Below are 22,246 nucleotides of genomic sequence, written 5' to 3' on the forward strand. Positions count from 1 at the left end.
ACATCCTGAGAAACATCCTTAGTATTAGTAAGCTAAAGGACAGTTGGGTTTGTCTCTCAAGAGCTCTGGCTTCTTGATTGTTTAAAACATTTCCTAATAATCTTTATTTTTGGATTAAAAAATAAATAGAAATTAGGCAATCAATGTATTTTAAAGGAAGAATTAAGGAAATTAATTAAAATATGGCATTTTAATTGTCAGAGCAGTCTCAATCTCTGAAAGTGCCATTGTATAGCTGTTCTGGATCTTTCAATTATATCCCATCATCTTCCTTAGTTTGCTTAGCTGTCATAAAATTGGAGATTTTGTAATATTGTTTTTTTTTTTATTTCAAGGACTTCTTGTCTGTGTTGGTTTAAATGTTTAAATGGAAAGTTGGAAACAGCAGTTGTCAAAGCAATGATATATACATAACATAATAATGTACTGATGCGCTCTAAACCTTTTTCCTTAAAAGAATAGATACCTCACATCATGAGCTGTTCATGGTCCCTATGATGGATAATTGTGTCAATACTGCTGCGGATGATTATAATGTCTCATGGAAAGACATTTCTGTAAAAAAATTGTCTTACCTTTTAAATAAGTTTTAGTGCTTAATGTTCACCCCAAAAAGACCTTTTTAAAAAGTCCTTGAATTGCACATACAAGTGTGTTTGGGAAACCTGATGCAGAGAAAAACCCACTCATAAAATAACAGCAAGTGAGGGTGAGTGCAGTGGGTGGTGAAGGGGACGGGTCGCCCCTGATAACCATCTGTAATCTAGCGTGCGTCATTAACATTGGGACCACTGCGTCCGCCGCACATAATTACGGTTTCATTCCCCTCTGCTTCCCGAGCAGCGCAAGGGCCTCTGACACGGGAGGACTGTGATTAAAAACACCGGGCTCTTTAGCCGCGCTCCTCCTCCTTCTTCCACTCCTCCTATTCCACATCCTGTCTCTTGCGCATTGAAATTCCTCAAATGCCTGCCTCTACACCTCACCTAAATTTTTATCTGAGATTACTGGCTCATACACTCGCAAATCTCCTTTTCCACTTAACATCCTTCAGACTCCGGGCTTGCCCTTTTCCTCTAACAATGACACATTCATCCCAGCATGCATGCGGTCGCACACACACCACACACACACACACACACACACACACACACACACACACACACGCACACACACACACACACACGCAACAATAGGCAGAGCTTGACATGGCCGGTGATGTCAGAGCTTTCCATCATGATTGACATTAAGAAGGCTAAGCTTAATAGTTGTGATGTGGAAATACAACCTATCTCTGTTCAGTTGATCACATACAGCCAGCAGACGTTACACGATGGAAACTTGGCTCTTATATTCAATATATTCAACTTAGACACACACACACACACACACACACACACACAAGATGAAATACCACCAGGGGGGTTTCTCGTGATTTTCATTTGAATTGTTTAAAATGCCTGCGTTAGAGCTTGCACGCCTCTGGGTCTTTCTGGTGAGTAATTAATTTCCAGCATGTGGGGGTAGAGACCAGAGCTTGTGGGCCTGCCTCTTGGCTCTGACTATGTGTGTGTTTTAGAGAGAAAGAGAGAGGTTTTGCGCTGCTACTGTGTCCTTACCTAAGGGGGGGAGGAGAAGGAGGAGGAGGAGGAGGAGGAGGAGGAGGGGGAAAAACAGCACAGCGCAGAAAATCGATCCAGGGGCCGTGCTTCTCAGCCTCTTCCGGGCGCAGGAGTCCTTTTCTCCGGGGAATTAGATAACAGCTTGTAAAAGCTCTCCACCGCCTGGCTCTCCCCCTCCTCGACTTTTAGCTGCTGCCGCATCTCTCTGTCTTCTTGCCTTCCTGCTTTTCTGCTTGTCCACAAGATATTGAATTCATCCTGTTCACATTACGGCATAAGTATTGGCTTCCAGTTTAATTGGAATCCCCTTTTCTTCTCATAACTGTGTGTGGATATTGCATATTATCAGCAGGTTAATATTTTATTAGGGTTTAATTGGCCTTTGTTGTTTGCCTTAGTGCACTGATCTTTCTTCCAGTTACGACACACACACACACACACACACACACACACCACACACACACACACACACACACACACACACACTCTCTCTGACACACACGCACATTTGTGTGTTTGAGAGACAAGACTGTTAATATGAGCATTCATTCTCTCTACATGGGTCAGTAGCCAATTTTCTCTCCTCCAGGTTTCCTTGGCTGAGGAGATCAAGCCGTTGAAGTGGTATCCTTCTGTTTACCTGCTGGTGTCTATCTTTCCCCTCATCAACAGGTAACACACGCACCTGTATAGCACATAAACTCTGCGCTCCGTTGTTTTATTTGCATGTTGGCTTCACTCTGCTATCTTATCTCTTCTCAACCCCTCACCCCCTCCCTCCCTCCCTCATCCTCCTCCCCGCTTTACCTATCCTGTCCTCCTCCCTTGCTCTCTCTTATCTGAACTCTCAAAGCTTTGCTCTCTCTGTAGCATCCCGAACACTAAAGGAGAGTGTGTGTGTGTATGTGTGTGTGTGTGCGTGTGCGTGTGTGCGCGTGCGTGTGTTTTATAGGCACAGAGCTGTTTATTGGCATTTTTAAATCCAGGGCTTCGTCGGCTGAGGGTTGGTGGAAGGAGGCGGGTGGTCCAGTAAATGATAACCCCGGTGCTGTTATTACTCCTTCACTCCATTCCTTCCTTCCTTCCTTCCTCCCTCTCTCTCTCTCCCTTCCTTCCTCCCTCCCTTCAAACTCGGTGTGATTGACAAGTCAGGGTTACTAAGTGATTAGCTGCAGCGGCTCTGCTTGTCGCCACGGCAATGTAGGCGGAGACACAGGTCAATTACAGGGTCAACGTCTCAAAGGCTCCGCTTAAACACTGCCCATCCCCCCACCCCCCCCACCCCCCTCACCTCACCTTCTCACCCTCTCCTCCTCCTTCACCTCTCTATCCATTATAGTCCCCTCCTCCTCCCTCCCATGCTCTAACTGTAGGCTGATGAAGATGACAAACTGCATCCTGTGCAAACCCAAAACCTTTCCTCCCTCTCCTCACTCCCCCCTTCCCTCCCTTAATGTCACTTTCACTTCCCGTCTTCCTCTTTTTACGCTCAAAACATCTTTGTTATAGACCCCTTTTATTTCCAGACTTTCTTGCTCTGTCTTTCTACTTATGTGTTTTGATGGCACCTCCCCACCACCAGCTCCACTTTTCCACCCCTATGCCACACAAAGCCCTCTTTCTCCCCCCCCCCCCTTCTTTTTTGAGCAAACACGCTCTCGCTCGCTCAGCTCCGCTCCGCCTTTTTCCAGAGAGCGAACGAGGAGAAAACGGGAATGAATTGGTCTCTCGTCGTCGTCGTCGTCCACCACCACCACCACCTCCTCCTCCTCCCCCACCCCATTCAGCGGCGCTGGCTGTGTATATCTTCGGCTCCTATTAATTTGTTAGCCTCCCCTCCCTCTTCCCCCCCTTCCCCTACTCACTCACCTCCCCCCCTGGCTCATATCCTCCTCCGCCTCCTCCCCTCTTTCTCCATCTCTCCCTCTTTTCTTCCCTCCCCTCTGCTGAGTGCTGGAGTGTGTAAAGTGTTTGTCACGGTGCCGTGCTGATGTCGCTGTGTTCTGTCGTGCGGAAGCAGCGCACGGCAGACAGCATCAGTGTGTTTCTCCACACGTGTGTGTGTGTATGTGTGTGTGTGTGTGTGTGGGCGGCTGGTGTTGTTTCGTGTCATGCCGAATGTGTGTGTGCTGTTGTGTGCCGTGTGTGTGCGCTCTTGTTTGTTTCGTGCTGCTCAATGTGTCCTTTTGTGCGCTGTTGCGCTCTGTGTTTGTGTAGTATGTTTTTTGGCGTTTTTATTTGTGGTGTGTACATGCCAAGCGTGTGTGTGTGTGTGTGTTTGTGTGTGTGTGTGTGTGTGTGTGTGTGTGTGTGTGTCTGAGTGGGGGATTATTTCTATCTGAGCTCCAAAGCCTCCTAAACAGGGCTTAGAGAGACGGCCCAGGGCAGCAGCTAAAGCCTTCGGGTAGAGCTCTTTCTCTCGCTGTCTCCTCCTCTCTTTCTCCTCCCCCCTTTCCTCGCTCACTCTAACATCCATCCCTGCTGCTCTTTCTTTCTCTCCTCTCTCTCTCTCTATCTCTCTCTCTCTCTCTCTCTCTCTCTCTCTCTTCTCTCTTTGCCTTTTCTCTCTGCCCTGATCCATTGCGTTAATACACAGACACTCCCACACACAAACACACTCTTGTTTTTGGCCCTCATCTGCTACCACACACACAAACACGCACTCACGCATACACACACACACACGCAGACAGTCACACGCCACACACAATTTTAATCTGTTCCAAATGCACACTGGTAAATGTGTTAATTCGACACCAGCTGTTGCGAATTGAAATGGGAAAGCGTTCCTACTTTTTCCTCGCCCGCGCTCACACACACTTGCATGAGCGAGTCATTATACATCATTTTACCGCACACTCTCTCTCTCTCTTGCTCTCTCTTGCTCGCCCGCTCGCTCGCTCGCTCTTTCCTCCCATTCACATGCCCTCATTTGGCAACACAAAAGTAGCACCAGACACTCACACCTTCGCACTTATCCCTCCTCCTTCTCCTCCTCTCTCTTTGTCCTTCTTTTCGCTACCTCTTCGCCACTTCAATCTCTCTCAGCTCGTTGTGTGTGTGCGTGTGCAAGCGCATGCACTGCCCGGCACGACTAGAGTTTTCACAGTCTGCTTCTCACATCGCCTCCCCTGTGTGCTTTATGGTGTGGGTGTGTGTTTGTTTACAAGGCTTGTCTAGATTCCTACTGTGCGCGCTTGTACGCCTGTTTGCATAAATAAGCCCTCTCCTCGGAACCTAGCTGCCGATTTCTGTGGCTCGTCGCAGCTTGATGTGAAAGCGCTCCTCCTGGACAGCCTGCTCCTCATCTTTTACCAGAACTTGTCGCTCTCTTTAGACACTTCCCCGTCTTTCTCCCTCTTTAGTGTATTTTTTCTCCTCTTCCCTAGAAGCCCTAACCTCCAAAGCAAGGCACATGGCATACGAGCTAGCTGCCTTAATCAGGGTTACATACCCTCAAGAGGGGTGCTTTAGTGTGGATGCATTGGCCCTAGCAGCGGGGCTTGAACCGGTGATGTGTCTTTAACCTTGAGTTTACCCTGTCGCTCCAGGAGGCAGCTTGCATCCTCCTAGTTATTCTTGGTTTCCATCGATGCTGCATGTGGGTTTTGTGGTGTGTATAGGCCTATACGTGCTTGCAGGGTTTTTTGTATGGGCTCCCTACAGTGCCTAAGTCCCCCCGCCTTTCTCTGGAGGAGATCTGATTTCCCTGCTCCAGGCAAGCAGCGAGAACAAGACGGTGTGTGCGTGCATCTGTGTGTGCTTCAGTGCGTGTCTGTGCTTTTGTGTGTGTCTGCACTCCCCTGCACGCACAACCCGGGCCAGGCAGACCTTCCCCATCTCCGTTCTGCGCTTTGAAAAACGAGGGAGGAAATCTCAGAGCAGCAGTTATTATTCATCCCTCAAAGCAAACGGGGAGGAGGCGGCGGAGGAGGAGGGAGGGATGGATGGAGGGAGGGAGAAAGAGAGAGCCAAACGGGAGGGATGATGAGGGGGTAGGGGGGATACATTAACTCTTATCTCACTGTATTCGGCATTCTGCATCCCAGGATGCGCGCTCTCTCTCTCTCTCTCTCTCTCTCCTGCTTTCTCTTTCCTTTCTGCACTCCCTTGCTTCCGTTCCTGCCTCTACGCCTTGCATTCAGCACTCAGGGATGTGTGTTTGTGCCTTAGTGTGTGTAGGCTGATGTGTGGTTTGTACCCTAATATCTTTTGTGGTGTTTTTTGTTTACTTGAACCATAGAGCTCCTCAGATGCTGAAATGCAGAATGCAATGTTCCAACTCTCATCTTTATTTGTCTCCAAGCATTTTTTATTTATCTATCTCCTCACATTTAATTTACTGTGTTTACTAAAATAAGTTTTGAGCATGATATAGCTTGCAGGTATGTGATGGGTTGTTTTTTTTATATTCGGAGGTAGAACTATCACTCCTTTCTGTGTTGCTCCTTTTGCTGATCTTTGCAGGAGGGATTCTCCAGGTTTCCTTGATTGGACTCCAGGGGGTCAGGATTAGCTAAATTTGAGTATAATTTCATACACTAGAATTTAGCACATTAAGAGAGCACATCGAATGACTGCTCTAATTATTTCCTCATTTTTCTGATGTTTTCTTGACTGTTATTCACACTCAGATTTCAAAACTCCCTGTTAATCAAAGATGTCTGTGGTGTCAGATGTCATGCCCTTTTAACACCCTGATTGCCTGTGTGATAGCTTAGCCACATCAGGCTGAGTGGCCTAGATAATATTTGGGTGGATATATGACCATGCCTAGTGTGTGTGGTGTTGCTGTGCGCCTGTGTGTGTGTGTGTGTGTGTGGTGTGTGTGTGTGTGTGTGTGTGGGTGTGTGTGGGGTGGTGTGTGTGCGTGCTGGTACTTTTTGCGTCTCAGGCAGTGATCGGTGTGTAACTGGAGACGGAAGCCCCGTAACCATTCGTCTCCTGTTGAGCAGCAGCAACCCTCTGCTATTCATCCCCATTTAGCGAGACAGAGAGCTGGCCTACAGGGCTGTGTGAAGTGCAAACGCACACACAGGGCATGCATCCACGCCAAAGCTGGACACAGAGACACACACACACACACACACACACACACACACACACAGGCTCTGGATTTAATATTGTAGTGGGTCCGTACACAGTGTATATAAACAAAAAATTACATTTGCATGCATGTGAATCACTATGCAGACAAAAAATGCTTATATTTAAACACACGTAGAATACAGGCACGTGTACATGCCCATAGACGTGCAAACATTAACACACATATACACAAAAATAAAATACATAAGTCCCTATATACCTACCTAGAAATTATATAGATACATATAGTCTTATATAGACATACAACTACATTTAGGCACATACATTCATAAACATGCCTAAAGTATTCACAAGCACATGTAAAAGTTAAAGGAGAAACTAGATAACCTGCCTCATGCACGCATGTGCACGCACGCACCCTGCTCCCCCTCCCTCTGCTCTTTCATGCACGTCTTTAAATATTCATCACTCTGGCTGCTCTGAGAGTGCCGTAAACGCTGCCTCACACTCCAGGGAATCGCTAAAGCCTACTCTATCATCTGCTCTCCCTCCTTCTCTCTCTCTTCCTCTCACACACACACAAGACACATACTTCTGGCCACAGCCTCTCACAAGCGTGAACTCACGTGCACCAGCACTCTAAGTCACAGCCAGTGGCATCGCTGGACACAGACACACAGCGGTACATGAATCAGGGCGCAAGGAAACATGTGCGGCATCGGACAATGAACTGATTTTGTGTGTGTGTGTGTGTTGTGGTGGGGTGTGTGTGTGTGTGTGTGTGTGTGTGTGTGTGTGTGTTGTGTGTGTGTGGTGTGTGTGTGTGTGTTGTCTGTTTATTGGCTGCTCCCAGCACAGAGGGTTGAGTGGTGTTGTGTTCCAGGAAACAGGATGTCTCTTTGTTTGGGTTTTATTCTGTTGGTGAACGTTAGCCGCTTCAGTCCCCAAGGTCTGTGTGTGCCTGTTAGTGTATGTTGGCGTGTGTGCATGCGCTTACATGTTTGTATGAGTATGTTCTGTTTCTGCGTGTGCTGTGCATCCGTGGGTGTGTGTGAATAATGGGAGTCATACTCATAACTTGACAGTAATCTCCATGTTGACCCTGTGATCAAAGTAAATCATTCACATGTCCAATACACCATATTCCTGCAGCTAGTTCACAAGTATTACAGCTTTATGCCCATTTGAGTGGCTGATCACATGTTGTCACTGGACAATGAAAGGCCTGTCCTGTCTCTGATGTCCTCAAGGCCGCCACAAATGCACAATAGACAAGTAAACAAGCAACAGAACCTTTTAGCTCAGTCAGTGTATGCACAGGTCAGGCTTTCCCCTGATTGAATGACGATCATTGTGTTTAAGTCCTTTAAAAAAATAGTTATCAGCCCAAGTTATTTATAACTTTGTTCTATATAATTGTTGCGAGTTAAAACTGCACACAACGGATCGTGCTTTGAAGGATTTGGATTCAATAAGTGGGTTCTATTTGGTTTAAATTCGATAAAGGGTTATCATGCCCCAAAGCATCATGAAGCATAATTAGACTTTAATGAACTCTGGCAATTTCTAGTTATTGTTTCCTAGTGTCTCTTTGTGGAAAATATTTGTCTTTTTTTTCATTTTGGTGTTAAAATTGATATCTCTAATTGGACCTAAATTTAATTTTAAGTGCATTCAAATTGTCTTAATAACCCTAAAAGCTGTTTAAAAACAGGTAAGCTGTACAGTGAGTATCACCATAGCTGGTCATACTTTTTAATTCTAGTATATAAATCCTCCCAATACAGTGCACCATAGTAGCAATGATTTATTCTCAGAAATGAATTATCCCTTTTAGTCGGAGCACTAGGGCCTTGTTATGGTACTGCAAAGCATGTGATTCGTCTGGAGGAAAAATAAGCAAAAAAAGAAGTCAGGCAGAAGAAGAAGTGCGATCAGGGTCAGGATGACTTCTCTGTCTGGCTCCCCTCCACTCTTGGAAGGGAGTTTGTGTCCAAGCTGTTACAGTACGCTTCTCTCACAGCTCTGAGGATGTTCGGCACAACAATTAATAGGCAGACAAAAAGGTGAACTCTGATGGAGGGAGCAGGGAAATTGATGGTTGGAAAGTGGAATAGACTGGCAGGGTGGGATATTGGAGGAGATAGGGAGAGGCAGCGGTTGAAGGCTTTTGCACAGAATCTGGAGGGTGCGAGAGAGAGAGAGAGACAGGTTCAAAGAGTGACTGACAGCATGATAGATGGAAGGTCTGAATAAGTGAGCAGGGCTCGGAGACGCTGTGTGAGTACAAATGATTGACTTAATGCTTACAGGTGGCAGTCGGCTTCCACTAAAAGCTAGATGTGGCTGCTTCTATGTGTGTACAAGCGTGTAAGTGTGTTTATTGTTGTTGACCGTTTGCTCCCGAGCCATACAGTATACACAATATCATCCCTGTTGTCCAACACCAGCCGGCCAACTGTGAGACTCGCTTGACTGCGCCACACACACAAACCCGACAAACACACACACAGCAGCTCAGCCAGGCATCGCCCGCAGCCACACTCTCCTTCCCACCACTGCCTCCCTCATTCATCTTTCATTAGCCCAGCTCACACAGGAGAAACAGCCCCCCTCATCCTCCACGTGCCTCCATCCATCTCTTCATCTCTCCCTTCTCTTTCTATCTAACCTCCTCGCCTTTCCCCCCCCCTCCCGTCTTATCTTGGTTTCTCTAGCACGTAATCTCTTTTGTTTGTCTCGCTCATGTCTTGCAATCTGTCTTTTTGAATATCTCTCCTCCTACTCTTCCTCGCTCTCTGACTCCTCTGCTTTTTGGTCTTTTCCATTCGGCCTCACGCCTTCAGCCCTTTTCCCTCCTCTTCCTCCTCCATTGCTCTCGGCCTGCTTTCCCCTTCGCAGCCTCACTCTTGCACATTCACACCTCTTTATCGTGTTCTCCTTTCCTCTTCTACTCTCCCTCTCTCCTTCCTGTGTGGTGCTGTTTCTCTGACACTTGTCTCGCCCCCTCCCCTCTTCCTGTCTCTCTCTCTCTCTTGCCTGCTCTTTCTTTCGTCCTTTCATTTCGCTCTCCGTCTCTCCCTCGATGGAGGGGAAAGGCTCTTGCCTCTAATTGCGGCTGTTCCGTTGCCATGGCGCGTGTTGCTCGGCACTGCGAGTGCGTTTGTCTGTTTTGTGTGTGTGGGGTGTGTGTGTGTGTGTGTGTGTGTGTGTGTGTGTGTGTGTGTGTGTGTGTGTGTTGTGTGTTTTGTGTGTGGTGTGGCAGGCAGATGATTGCTTGCTGCCAGCTCTCGTTTCCCCGGATGCCGATCGCATTTCTTTGCGGCAGCAGGGGAAAAAAAAAATGAGACCCAGGAATAGCCCCCCTTCACGCAGACCCACTCACTCTCACCGCTGCGCTGTCAGAGAAAACACACAGAAACACACACACAGGCAGACGCTCACACAAACACACATTGATTGCATTTCCTCTCCACCTGACATCCACAATGCATATGACCTAAGTTATACTGTATCTACACACCGCTACGCACATGCACAGGCAGTGTTGTGTGTTTATGCATGTCTGCTTGTGTCCAACTTTCTCGTGTGTGTGTGTGTGTATGTGTGTGTGTGTGTGTGTTTGCTGCGTCTCTAAGGAGGTTGTGTGGGGACTCCTGATTTATTTCACCTTTAATGGGAAGTGAAATGAATGTGAGCAGCAGCTGGTCTGGTCCTCGGAGATACAGCAGTAGGCTAACCCAGAAAATAGACAGCGTCGCTCTGAAATGGTCCTTACTCCGACAAGTGCCAGGACATGCCACTCTACGCTCCACTAGCTGCACTGTTGGTTTTATTTTAGGCTGCATTTAGGCATTTAGTTGACACCATTACCCAAAAAGATTTACACCAGTTCTCATTACAGGTTGGTCCGCAACCTTCCCCAGCCCAACTTGTGGTTTCTTCCCTGTCACAACTTTTAAAAGGGTAGTTGGAAGATAAATGGAGACAGATTAGTAGCAAATAAACCTTGCAACCTCGTGCTGCAAAAGAGGATCAGAAAGGATTATAACCAGATTTGTGGACGAATCTCCATAATCATCTTCTGTGCTGTTCACCTGCAGTTCTCACTGGGTTTTAAAGGGAAGACAAAAGATCATAATGATGTGCTTGCTTAGGTTAACAAAGTAAAACTGCCTCTAACCTGTATATTTCAAGGTGCAACGTTTTTTTTTTTTAAAGATTATTTTTAATTTTTTAATTTTTTATTATTTTTTATTATTTTTTATTATTTTTATTTTGATAGGACAGCAGGAGACATGAAAGGGGAGGGGGGGCAGGGATGACATGCAGCAAAGGGCCACGGGTCGGAGTCGAACCCAGGTCCCAGGTCCGGGTCGAACCCAGGTCCCAGGTCCGGGTTCGACTCCCACTCCACTTCTGGAAGATAGGTCAATCCTAAACGGAAAAGATAAGCACCATTTTGACCTGTATGACTAACGTTACTGCCAGCCAAAGAGGAGAAGAAATCCTGTACCAAAGCACAATTTCCTAAAACAAATGCTGTTTCAAGAGTGGAGAGCTGCAGACAGAGTGATGGTAAACTAATGCTAGTAGCTTAAGTTCTTCTGACACTAGACACTAGTCTTTATCCGTGACGTTCCACTCCCTGGATTGGGTCTCTCTTTCGGCTGGAAGTCCGTTATCTTTTGCTTTCTTTGTGTTGGAATTTTAAACTCTGGTGTATTTGTGAGGACTATGGTTAACTGCTCTTTAGATCTCTGCAGGGTAAATCCAAACAGATACAGTAGCTAGACCGTTTGTTGAACCTCAGTTTTCTGTTGCACAACTAAAACAAACGTACACCTTCCGCCAAAACAAGTTCCTTCCCGAGGCTATTTTGCAGCGGCACCGTGGCTCTCTCCGGCACTTAGCGCCGCCCATGACGATTGTATTTGGTTTAAAGAAATACCAATAAACCAGAGCACGTTTTTCTCCCATCCCAGAATGCTGTGTGGACTCACCAGACCCTCCTCTACAGCGTTGTGGAAAGAGAGTGTAAGAGATAAGCATGGTGCACAATGATGTCACACTATTGGCAACACTGTTGTGAAATGATTATGGCGAGAAAAGTTCAGTTCAACAGTTGTGCCGTTACCAATGATTTCAACAAAATAATTATAATTTGAATGACTGCAGACTCTCATCTTCTGACTGTCATGTAGAGATGAGTGACTGTGGTGCATTTTGTAACCCCTTGTAACCACAATACAACAGTGTTTTTTTCTTTTCCTCAAATGGTTGGTTTTGTATCTTCCTTCCCTGCGGGGCACAAGTAGCTTGGGGATGAATTTTCTGACCCTGATGTCAACTACCACCGCCACTTAGTTCGCTCTGCACACCCAACCCAGGACCACCGCAAACAGGGAAAACGCTGTGAGCTGTGTGTGGTTTGATTCTCTTGCTAATAGATCAATAAAAGACATTAGCGGCAGGCTAACCCGACGAGCAGCGCTAATACAGGGTTAATCCAGGGTTAATGGCTGAGCGGCATCATTCTCAGAGGCAGCCATTAGTTTGCAGCCGCACCACACAATATCAGGTTCTCCTTCTAGTCATGCCTCAGGCTCCCAGAGAGATAGGCACAGGGAGGGGAATTGAAAAGAATCGAGGATCACCCTCATGAGTCAAGATGAAAGTGAGTAACCCAGACCGATGAAACCGAATGCAAAGAAATGGGAGAGAGATCGTAAGGCGGGACGCAGTGTGTAGGAAACGTGCATGGAATGAAAAAGAAGGAGAAGATTGGATGGTGAAATTGTGGTCAGGGGAAACTGGAAACTGAGATGAGAGAAAGGGGAGAGATGCAGAGGAAGGGAGTTGAGCGCTACACTTCTCCCTGTCCTTGTAAAGTGCTGCGTGCTGTCGAGGCGGCAGCCAAGAATGTGTCAGCCCAGCCGTCTCACGCTGCCTAATGGGCTCTTAAACGCTGATATAAAGCTCACTCGCTCTTTCGCCCTCCCCTTTTCCTCTCTCTCCCCCTTTCTTTTTCTGCCTCTGCTGCTCGCTCTCATTACCTCTTGTTCTCACCCTGTCCCTCAGCCTGTCACTCACTTGTCCTCTCCCTCTCTTTCTCCCTCTTTCTGGTGCTCTGTCTATCAACCATATCTTCGTCTTTCCCTTTTTTTCTCTGTTGCTGCCTTTCTACTCCTTCTGACTTCTCCTTCAATCACTCCATCCTCACCCGTGAAGCTCTATTGCAGGTTGTCTCTGTATTTACAACTTTTTTTTATGGAACTCTTCATTTCAATACCTGTTTCTCTCTCCTTTTTTCCCTCTCTCCTCCAACAGGGTCCATAATGCATTCTACCCGAAGGATCCCTCCTTCTCGCTCACTCTGTTGCACGTCCTGTCAGCACCACTCCACGGTTTAGCCAACGCCTTTGTTTTTGGTCTGGATAGGGATTGGTGGAGCCTACTGAGCCCTACTGGCATGCAGGTACAGCAGCTGCACACACACATATTTAGCCCCTTTCAGATATGCAAATCAGTAGGTAAATGTGTTTGGAAAATAACTTATTGATCATGTTGGAATCCTCAAGTAATTTTTACGTAAAAGTTGATTTGCCAATCTGACTAGGTCAGACCTGGTATCATTTCTGTAACACTTCCATTTACATTATGGAGAAAATTGTTTGACAACACAAATAGCACAGTCACAGCAAGAATATTCACATTGCGTCTTTTGCGTCGCGTCATTCACGCCGCTCCTCTTTTTGCATCTTTGCATTGATTTTGTATGTCATAGCGCCACTGAAAACGCCTCGGTGTGAAGGCACCAAAAGAGTCTACAGCCACAATTGACAGAGAATGAATTGACAACAAACTTGATAAGTAGTAATGTGTCAAGGAAAAATGCCACAAATCCACCTGATTCACTATTTTCTGACGGTTCATTGAATAAGCGATTAATCAAGAATCAGCTTAATTGATAATAACAAATAACTGTCAGTTGTAGCCCTAAAATATTTCTAATGCATCTGTATTATATAATCATTCTGTAAAAAGAAAAAGGTTAAGCAACCCTAATACTTCTTAAAAGTTTAAGTTAACTGGTGTGCTAATTGTACAAAACTCAGTTTATTTTTTTCATGTTTTTAGCTTTCTTCAAAGTACCTCTCTTCAGATTTTGTAATTAGACTACTTAACTTTCCAAATCGACTGGTTCCATCTGTCACAGGTGTTCATGAATCACCTACACAGGAAATATTTGTTGGGTCTGATGCCAAAATCCCCTTATTAAAGAGTGAAATTACAAATCCACAAGACTTTCTCTTTTTATCTCTTTCATAAATTGAGCTTTTAGGGAAATGTAATGAAGACAAAATTGATGTTGATGACGTTTTTTTTTAACCTCATCGAATTTGAACCGCAAACCTCATCAGTTGCATTTCAATAAACACCACAATCAATACAGTTTTCCACACATTTGTCTCAATCTACAAACATTTTGACAGTATCTGCGGGTATAAGCCAGAGCTGATATTGAACCACACAGAAAAACGTCTCTGTGGTCTTAGTTCGCACGCACGCACGCACCCACGCACCCACACACACACACACACACACACACCACACACACACACACACACACACACACACACACATACACACACACACACATAGTGTCACCTACTCAGTGTCACCAACCATGCTGATAACGGGTCATGAGCACAAAGTGGAAGACTGGAATGTGTGGTATGACCTTCTACCCAAATGTCAATGTAGCACTGTGGTGAGTCGGGAGAGAGAGAGAGAGAGAGAGAGAGACAGAGGAGTGAAATGGAATCTCAATGTGTTCGTAAATCACAGAGAAAATGCTGTTTGTGTGTGTCAGAGAGAGAAAGACTGAGAGAGAAGGTGTGTGTGTGAGAGAGAGACAGAGAGACAGAGAGAGAGGCGGCGTCTGTGTGTGTGTGAGCGTGTGTTTGTGTGTGTGTGTGTGTGTGTGTGTGTGTGTGTGTGTTTCGTGCTCTATCGTGACTAACAGCCGGTTGTTATTCATCTTGGCATGCAACTCCCAGCAGCCCCCACACATCAGGTGTGAGATTGGCGGGGAGAGGCGGGTAAGGGATAGAAGGGGGGGAGGGGGGGGGATTGTAACAGCATCAAAACATTCCTCCGTCAACGCAACAAATCTGCGCTTTCGTACAAGACACCCCCACCCGTCTTAACCCTGCCTCTTCTACTTTAGTCACTGATGCTGGTGCTCTCTTTCTGTTCCTCTCGCTGTTTGCCTGTGGTGCATTTACATGCATTTAAAGGGATTGGCTCTGATGTTTTCAAGTCTGCCTTAAAACACTTCTCAAATGCAATGTGTATATTGAAAGTGTTTTCAATCCCTTCTCACTGTACTCTCTATTAAAGGATCCCACTCCTGATGTCCAAACAGTGTAACTGTAATTTTGCAAGATGAAGGTGACGTATTTTATGAATAAATTCTACACCGTCACTCAGAAACTAAAGTTATGCAAAATATCCACCGCAGGGTACGGTTCGGCTCGGCTCAACTTGATTTGCTTTTAATAGCAAGTACTTTTCTCGATTTAGTTTTCCAGTACAGATAGTACCCCCTCAATTTAGGCGGGATTCTTAGCTTATTGTCATAGAGATGCCGCCTGAAAACTGCTGTGACATTATCTTCAACGCAACACAAACACAAATACAGTGTGTTCTCTCGCTGGATGCTTTCATCAACAGCCAAACAGAGGATTGTTTGTACTTCTTCAATAAACTATGGCATGTTTTTTTTGTGCTGCCATGTTTTTTAATTTGCTCTGCAGTGTTTTAACTCCATCGTTTATGGCGTTTTTTCCATTACATGGTGCCTGTTTGACTCGCCACAAATCTATTTGCCTTTTTTGGTTTTCCATTATGAAAAAAGTCCCTGGTACTTGCCAACAGGTACTTTTTTAGTACCACCTCCATCAAGGTTCTAAGCAAGCTGAGGCGATACCAAAAGGTGACGTGAAAACCTACAGACTACTGATTGGTTGGAGAGAACCGTCACTAATCACCGCGTTGTCATTGCTTGCCACACCTTTGTCTTTTGAAACAAAATGTGTCTTCTGGCAACAGCCACATGCTGAGAATCAAAAACAACACACCTTTGACGTTTTGTGTGTGTCCCGTTGGGTCACAGCGGTTTTCTGCATCGTCGCTATGACTATCAGCCCCACTCGCCTCACACATGAGATGGTACTAAATCAGCAAAAGAAAAAGGAGGATGTGGCACTGCGGCCGGGCTGAGTAGAGCTGGTACTAGCAGCGGGTAAGCTCCATTAGCATGAGCTCAGCCTGCTTGCAACCTCGACTGAGGTGATACCAAATAAAGTGCCTGGTACTATCCACAACGTTTACCAAAGGAAAACCAAGACAAATAACTTGCAAGTACCATGCAGTGGAAATGTGGCATTAGTGAGCTAGTAAACCGCGAGCCAGCCAACCAACACACATTGAACCACTTTAAGGTGGTATAATCTAGTCCATAGGTTTTCAAACTGTGAGGCAGAACTCCCAAGGGGTCACCGATGAGTTGAAATGGAGGTACGGAGGGAGAGCTGTGGGGCAAAGATACTGCAAGAGGTAAAAAGGACAGTGTTCTGAAATCAAGGCAAGGCTTGCTGATGTGGCCCGTCAGCAGTTGGAGCAGTTGATGGTGCCAATTTGATCAAATTTAAACACAAACAGGCCAGAAAAAAACAGGTCGACAGTGTAGCTCACTGAGTGTGGACGTGGTCGACGTAGCTGTACAGGTTTATTGTAATCGCCATACAAAAAAACCTAAATCCCTGGATTATTTTATTGTTGTAGAAACATCAGGTTAACTGCCCCTTGCTACTTCCTGCTCCATTTCAACTCAAAATGACATTGTTGGGATAGATACGTCACACACTACCGATTTGGTTATGGCGAAAACAAAACACCCCCCAACTCCCAGGCCGTTCTCCCCTAATGGGGATATAATGTCAATAACAGCACAGCGAAGCACTCTGGATCCAGAACACATTGACCAACTTGTGTTTCTAGAAAAGAACATAAACATTGAAGCCATGGGTGGTCTGCAAAAAAACACATTATTCTCCTTCAGACAAAAGACTAACATGTTTCTAAATTATTGCAGTTAACTTTTTTTAAATTAAGAAGGCTTCATACTCCCACTCACTTGTCTCTTGTGCTTTTTCTGTTCAGTTAGACAATGACCTTCCCTAAGACCAGTTTGCCTAACTGGCAGGTTTTTTTTTGTATGTAAACGGTCTCTCTGCCTCGGATCTCTTGCTTGATCCATTCCTCAGTTGTTTTTTTCCTCTATTCCTTGAGGTCTTTGACTCTTCTCCTCCGTCTCTCTTCCTATCTCTATCTCAATCTCTTTATATGTGAATGTCTGTTCCCATGCCTCTTCTGTTCCCAGTACCCTGTTACAGCATCTCTGGCATTTATCTCTTACATTATTTCTGCCGCTCTCCTTTGTGTTGCATCTCCCTCCCACCTGTGTACTCTCCTTCTCACTCCCTCTCTCCCCCCTCTTACACTCTCTCCTTCCCTGATATTGATCTGCATTCTAGCCACACAGCTGAACTGCCTGTGGCTCTGCAATGAGCTCACCTCTTACTTTTTCTGTGCATATGCGGTGCGCATGCAGGAAAAAACATGTCTCTGTACCGTACGTCCACACTAAGCCTAATTTTGAAAATGATGTTCATGTGAAAACAATTTGTGTCTACGTTTTTATAAAGATCTCTTCTTTGTCCTCCTGTTTTTGGTTACTCTGCTGAGTCTCAGCTTTACTTTAAACATCTGTGATCACCTATACTGTGTTTTAAAATGGCTGAAATTTAATATTTTGTTATTCTCTTTTTCTGTTTCTGTTGTCCGACAACTGAATGAGCATGAAATAGGGATTTGATTGCAGGTCATAAATGCCACTTGTTAACCAGTGGACAACAGATCCAAAGTCTTCTGACAAAATTAGCATTAATACAGGTTGATCGCTCCTTTATTGCATGTTCAACTAGTCTGACATTTGAAATAATTGACCAGAAAAAGTTAGAGGTGACAAAGAGTTGTCTTCCTAACTCAGCTGCTATACAGTTTTGAGATCAGGCTTAGATCATTGTTTCACACTAAAGGTGTCAGTATGCTCCAATTGGCTCTACTGCCCTGTTTACACATACACAAACTTAAAGTAGCAGACTCTCTGGCCCCATTCCGACCTGGTTTAACATCCATCCTGAGTGATCTGATCACAGGTGGACAGCTCTAGGTACAGGTGTTTTCACCTGTCAGTAGAATGTGTCTCCAAATGCGTTTTGAGTGACCAATTGTGATCGGATCTCACTTCTCCGCTCTAAATGCAAATACACACAGACATCGTTTCTGTTTGCATAGGATGCTTGTGTGTGTGTCTATAAATGTCAGTTGTTCCTCTCACATGAATCAAATGGAAAAATGCTGCCCACAGTCTGTCTGTGTGCCACCCCTATACTGTACAAGGATGCCAACATAGGGATGTCTATCAGCGGGACCTGTGCAGGAAAAAAACAAAGATGTTTTTAAAAGTCTCTGTGTTCCGCTCATAGTACTTTTGTAGCTTCTAACTGTATCTCTGTATCTGTTTCATGTTCGCTTAGGAGTTGTCAAGAGCACAGCAGCAGACTTGTTACATTACTGCTGCATTTCCAGATTTTGTCGCTTCATAATAAGCACGCAAATACCGAAATAACAGGGGACTATTATTGTGAATACTTTTAGGAAATTAAACCATTTTACAGTTGCTGCATTAGTCATTCAGTTTGCCCAAAGCACTGTATACCTCTGGCAATGCTAGACAATGAATAACAGAAGGAGACAACATAGGAGAAGGACGTTTGGTAGTAATAGCCTACATATTTGTGAATTCAGGGACGTTTTAGGAAACTAAAAATAACGTTATTGTATACCTTTTCAAGGCAACAGCGCTGCAGACAGCCAAGAGCAGGCAGCAACAAAACAAAAACATCCAAAACAGACAATTCAGTGGTTTTTGGGACATGAGAAATACTTTGAATGAGTAGGCCACATAGTTCAGCTCACAGCTGAGTAGGCGGTGTTTAATGTGGACACCGGACGCATTGACGTTTGCACTGCTGTTAGAATGTGGACCGCTCCAAATGTGGTTATTTTTCTTAAAGTAATGACGCCACTTGTTTCTCTTTACTTAGCTGATTGGTTCTTGCCATAATATGAATTCTAACAGTTGTCCAGTAGGGCCGTCGGCTGTGTATCAACCTGACTTCTGCACAACACAACTGATGGTCTCAACCCCATTAATGAGGCAAGAAATTCCACTAATTAACCCTGACAAGGCACACCTGTGAAGTGAGAACCATTTCAGGTGACTAGCTCATGAAGCTCATTGTGAGAACACCAAGGGTTTGCAGCACTATCAAAAAACCAAAGGGTGGTTACTTTGAGGAATCGAAAATATAAGACCTATTGCAGAATTATTTCACCGTTTTTTGTTAAGTACATAATTCCATATGCGTTCATTCATAGTTTGATGCCTTCAGTGAGAATCTACAATGTAAATAGTCATGAAAATAAAGTAAACGCATTGAAAGAGAAGGTGTGTCCAAACTTTTGGCCTGTACTCTACCTAGAGCTTTCTACTTGTGATCGGATCACTCAGGACGGATGTTAAAACAAAGTCGGAATTGGGTGTCTCTTGCATGACTCAACTCAAATATCACATTCATAGTGTTGCACTAGGTTGCTTGCATGGAAAGTGACAGAAATAGATGTGTAAAGAATAAAGAAGGAAAAAAGCGAGCTAGAGGTTGAAGTTCAAACCCTGGCTCCTTTCTCACCTCAGCTGGCATATCATGTAGTAAAGTGGGTGTGACTGTTCAGAGGGTGTTTCAGAAAGTGGCAAAAATGGTCGGACACAAAGCCCCGTAATTTAACGTCAGTAAGGTGTGGGATCCCTTAACAGACTGAATGTGGCAGGCTCTCTCTTGATTCTCACCACCCTGAGGCATGCAAGCATTTTAAACATTTTAATTACACTTAAAGTTGCTCTGGTCAGTTATTTTCTCCGTTGTCCACTGTACTGGTGCATGACAAAGCAGTTTTTTTAAAATGCTGATAGTTCCATAAAGTTATATGATATTGAGTGCCATTGACTGTGACTAAATGCCTTTCCTCCATTTAATTTAATTTATGTAGTTGAGTGGGAAAAAAATGAAATTAACTGTGCTTCAGTTTCCAGAGTGAATCAAGACAAACATTGCTCCCGTGTGTTAGAGTTTATTAGCATGAAGTTGGGCATTTCTTAACTTCTCCAGATTGGCATTCCGATTTTTGCATCTTAAATGGCAGCACCAGGTTGCCATTTGGAGGTTTAGTTCACAATCAGTTCAGCCTGTCTTGCCTCTGGCGTCTGTCTGAACAGTCCACGTCTTTTTTGTGTGTGTGTGTAAAACCGCAATCACAGTGTGAATGGATTGGCCAGAATAATGAGGGAAAAAACTGTTTTTATCAAAAAGGTTTAGTGTGGACATACTCTCTCACACCAGTGCACACGTGTGTGTTAATTTCAAACTGTGCGTGTGTTTTCTAGCTGGCTCTGCAGTCACGGCTGTGTGACAGGACAAGGATCGGAGAGTACCACCCTGGGGCGGTGCGCTACACACAGGCTGACCTGGTCGACCTCAGCGATGACGACGACGATGGCACCAACGTGCTCTTCTACTCTCCTGACATGACCCTGAAAGACCGAGGGCCCTGAGAGATAGCAGGAGAGAGGGAGCGAGAGAGAGAGAGAAGGAGAGAGGGAGACGAGCTGGAGGTCACAGCCAGAAAGAGACGCAGCGGATTAGAAACTGAGAGGGAGGAACAAGAGGTAGGGAGGGAATGGAAGGGAAGATTGGGGGGGACAGTCAGGCAGATAGAAGGCGGAGATGAGCTGTCAGGTTCCATTATTAATCCCCATCCTTTACTATTTAATATCCTAAAGACACACACACAGACATTCACACGCACGCACACACACTAGACAGAGCTGCAGCTCCCTGCAGTACTACCACGAGAGTGGAGAAAGAAAGGAGCAGCTCAGAAGATCTTCCTAATGTTAAAGGCATCTGCTGCATCCCAAAGGTCTTAAAACGATTTCCCCTCTCTGCGCTGCCTGCTTGACTCCTGCATTCTGCAGCACTTTGGCATACTACCAAAATGAAAGGGGGAAAAAAGACCCATAAAGAACGACTGAAAGGCAATCATAACAAGGTGTTAGTTTAGCATTCAGAGCAATTACCTTTTCACTTCTCTACAGGGGAGGAGGTGAAAAGCAGGCCTTTTTAAAAAGCACCCTGTGTGTCAGATGTGAAAGCATCTATGATGAGATTGATCCCAGTTCCGAACAATTTTCTTCGCGATAGGGGTTAGGGGAGGTGAGGTATAGTGGACATATAGTAGTTTTCTTTCTTTCTTTTTTTTAAACTTGGTAGGGCAAATAAGTCCCAAAGGAGTTCCTCCTTCCTCAGACAGTATTGGTTTTCTGTTTTTCCTTTTTAGCATTTTGCATTACTGTTGTTTGCATATTGCATTACTTTTGTTTCAACTGTCGCACATGTATTACTTTGAAAGGTTGTTTTTTGTATTCTTATGAACTGCCACATTTGTTTGTTATACTGTATTTATCATATACTGTATATATCTAAGTGTATACTCTATTTTTGTACGTGCCTCAGACTAGAATGTGCAGTTCGATCCAAAAACCTGCTGCTCTCACGTGAAAGTCAAGCCAATTCAATACAAATAGCCTTATGAACAACTAATAAAACATGTAATCAGTCAACACGTGCTTTCTCTGCCTGTCAAAACAGGTTGAAAACGAGGACACGCACACAGCATAGCAAGAGCCTTTGAGGGTCCATCACCCCCATGGCCCTTGTCAGTGGTGCTGTGAATGGACAAACTAAGGTGTGATTGGCAAAATAATAGAGTTGCTTTATATCCAACCTCAGCTTATTTGAGTTTACCACATACTGAGGTGGTTTCATCAGCTGTCTCTATGACAAGTTGAACTAATGAATGACACTTGACCCTTTTTTACTTTTCTGCTGGGCATCAATGACACTAGAGTGCAACTTTAGTTTGCAGTTCACAGAGCCCCACGACCGGATTACACACACTTGCACTGTGCCCCTCTACCCCTCTTTTGGCACTGTTACTGATATTACTTGACTGTGCACTTCATCAAATAAATGAGCAGGAGAGACATTTCATAACAAAGCTGAGACTGGGCGTGTTTATTTCATTTTCACATTGATGCAATCCCTCATTCCCTGGTGTCACTTCCCTGCATCCTGTGAAGTGTCCGTTGATGGTGTGTGCATGTGTGTGTCCTAAGACCTGGGCTGCTTACATAATGGATATTAATTATTGGTCGGTTGCTGCTGGCCCCTGCCTTGTCTCCAAATCTGTTTAACTGGCATTTTGATTAATGAAATATGGGGCCATGTCCTCCAGAAAACCATACTTTTCCTACACGCACCTAC

General features: G+C 45.0%; 1 protein-coding gene across 3 annotated transcripts in view; it reads left to right on the forward strand.

Annotated features, from left to right (window-relative positions):
* Positions 1–21,980, forward strand: part of si:dkey-100n23.5 (cyclic AMP receptor-like protein A) — a 48,208-nt gene extending 26,228 nt beyond the window's left edge. For all 3 annotated transcript variants that reach the window (XM_032529881.1, XM_032529883.1, XM_032529884.1), the window contains 3 exons: positions 2,212–2,294; positions 13,002–13,149; positions 20,308–21,980. In XM_032529881.1, coding sequence (XP_032385772.1) covers positions 2,212–2,294; positions 13,002–13,149; positions 20,308–20,475 — 399 coding nt within the window. In that variant the 3' untranslated portion in view covers positions 20,476–21,980. The remainder of the gene's footprint in view (positions 1–2,211; positions 2,295–13,001; positions 13,150–20,307) is intronic.
* The last annotated feature ends 266 nt before the right edge of the window (positions 21,981–22,246 follow it).

This window comes from Etheostoma spectabile, chromosome 11 (genome assembly GCF_008692095.1).
Source record: "Etheostoma spectabile isolate EspeVRDwgs_2016 chromosome 11, UIUC_Espe_1.0, whole genome shotgun sequence".
Lineage (NCBI taxonomy): Eukaryota > Metazoa > Chordata > Actinopteri > Perciformes > Percidae > Etheostoma > Etheostoma spectabile.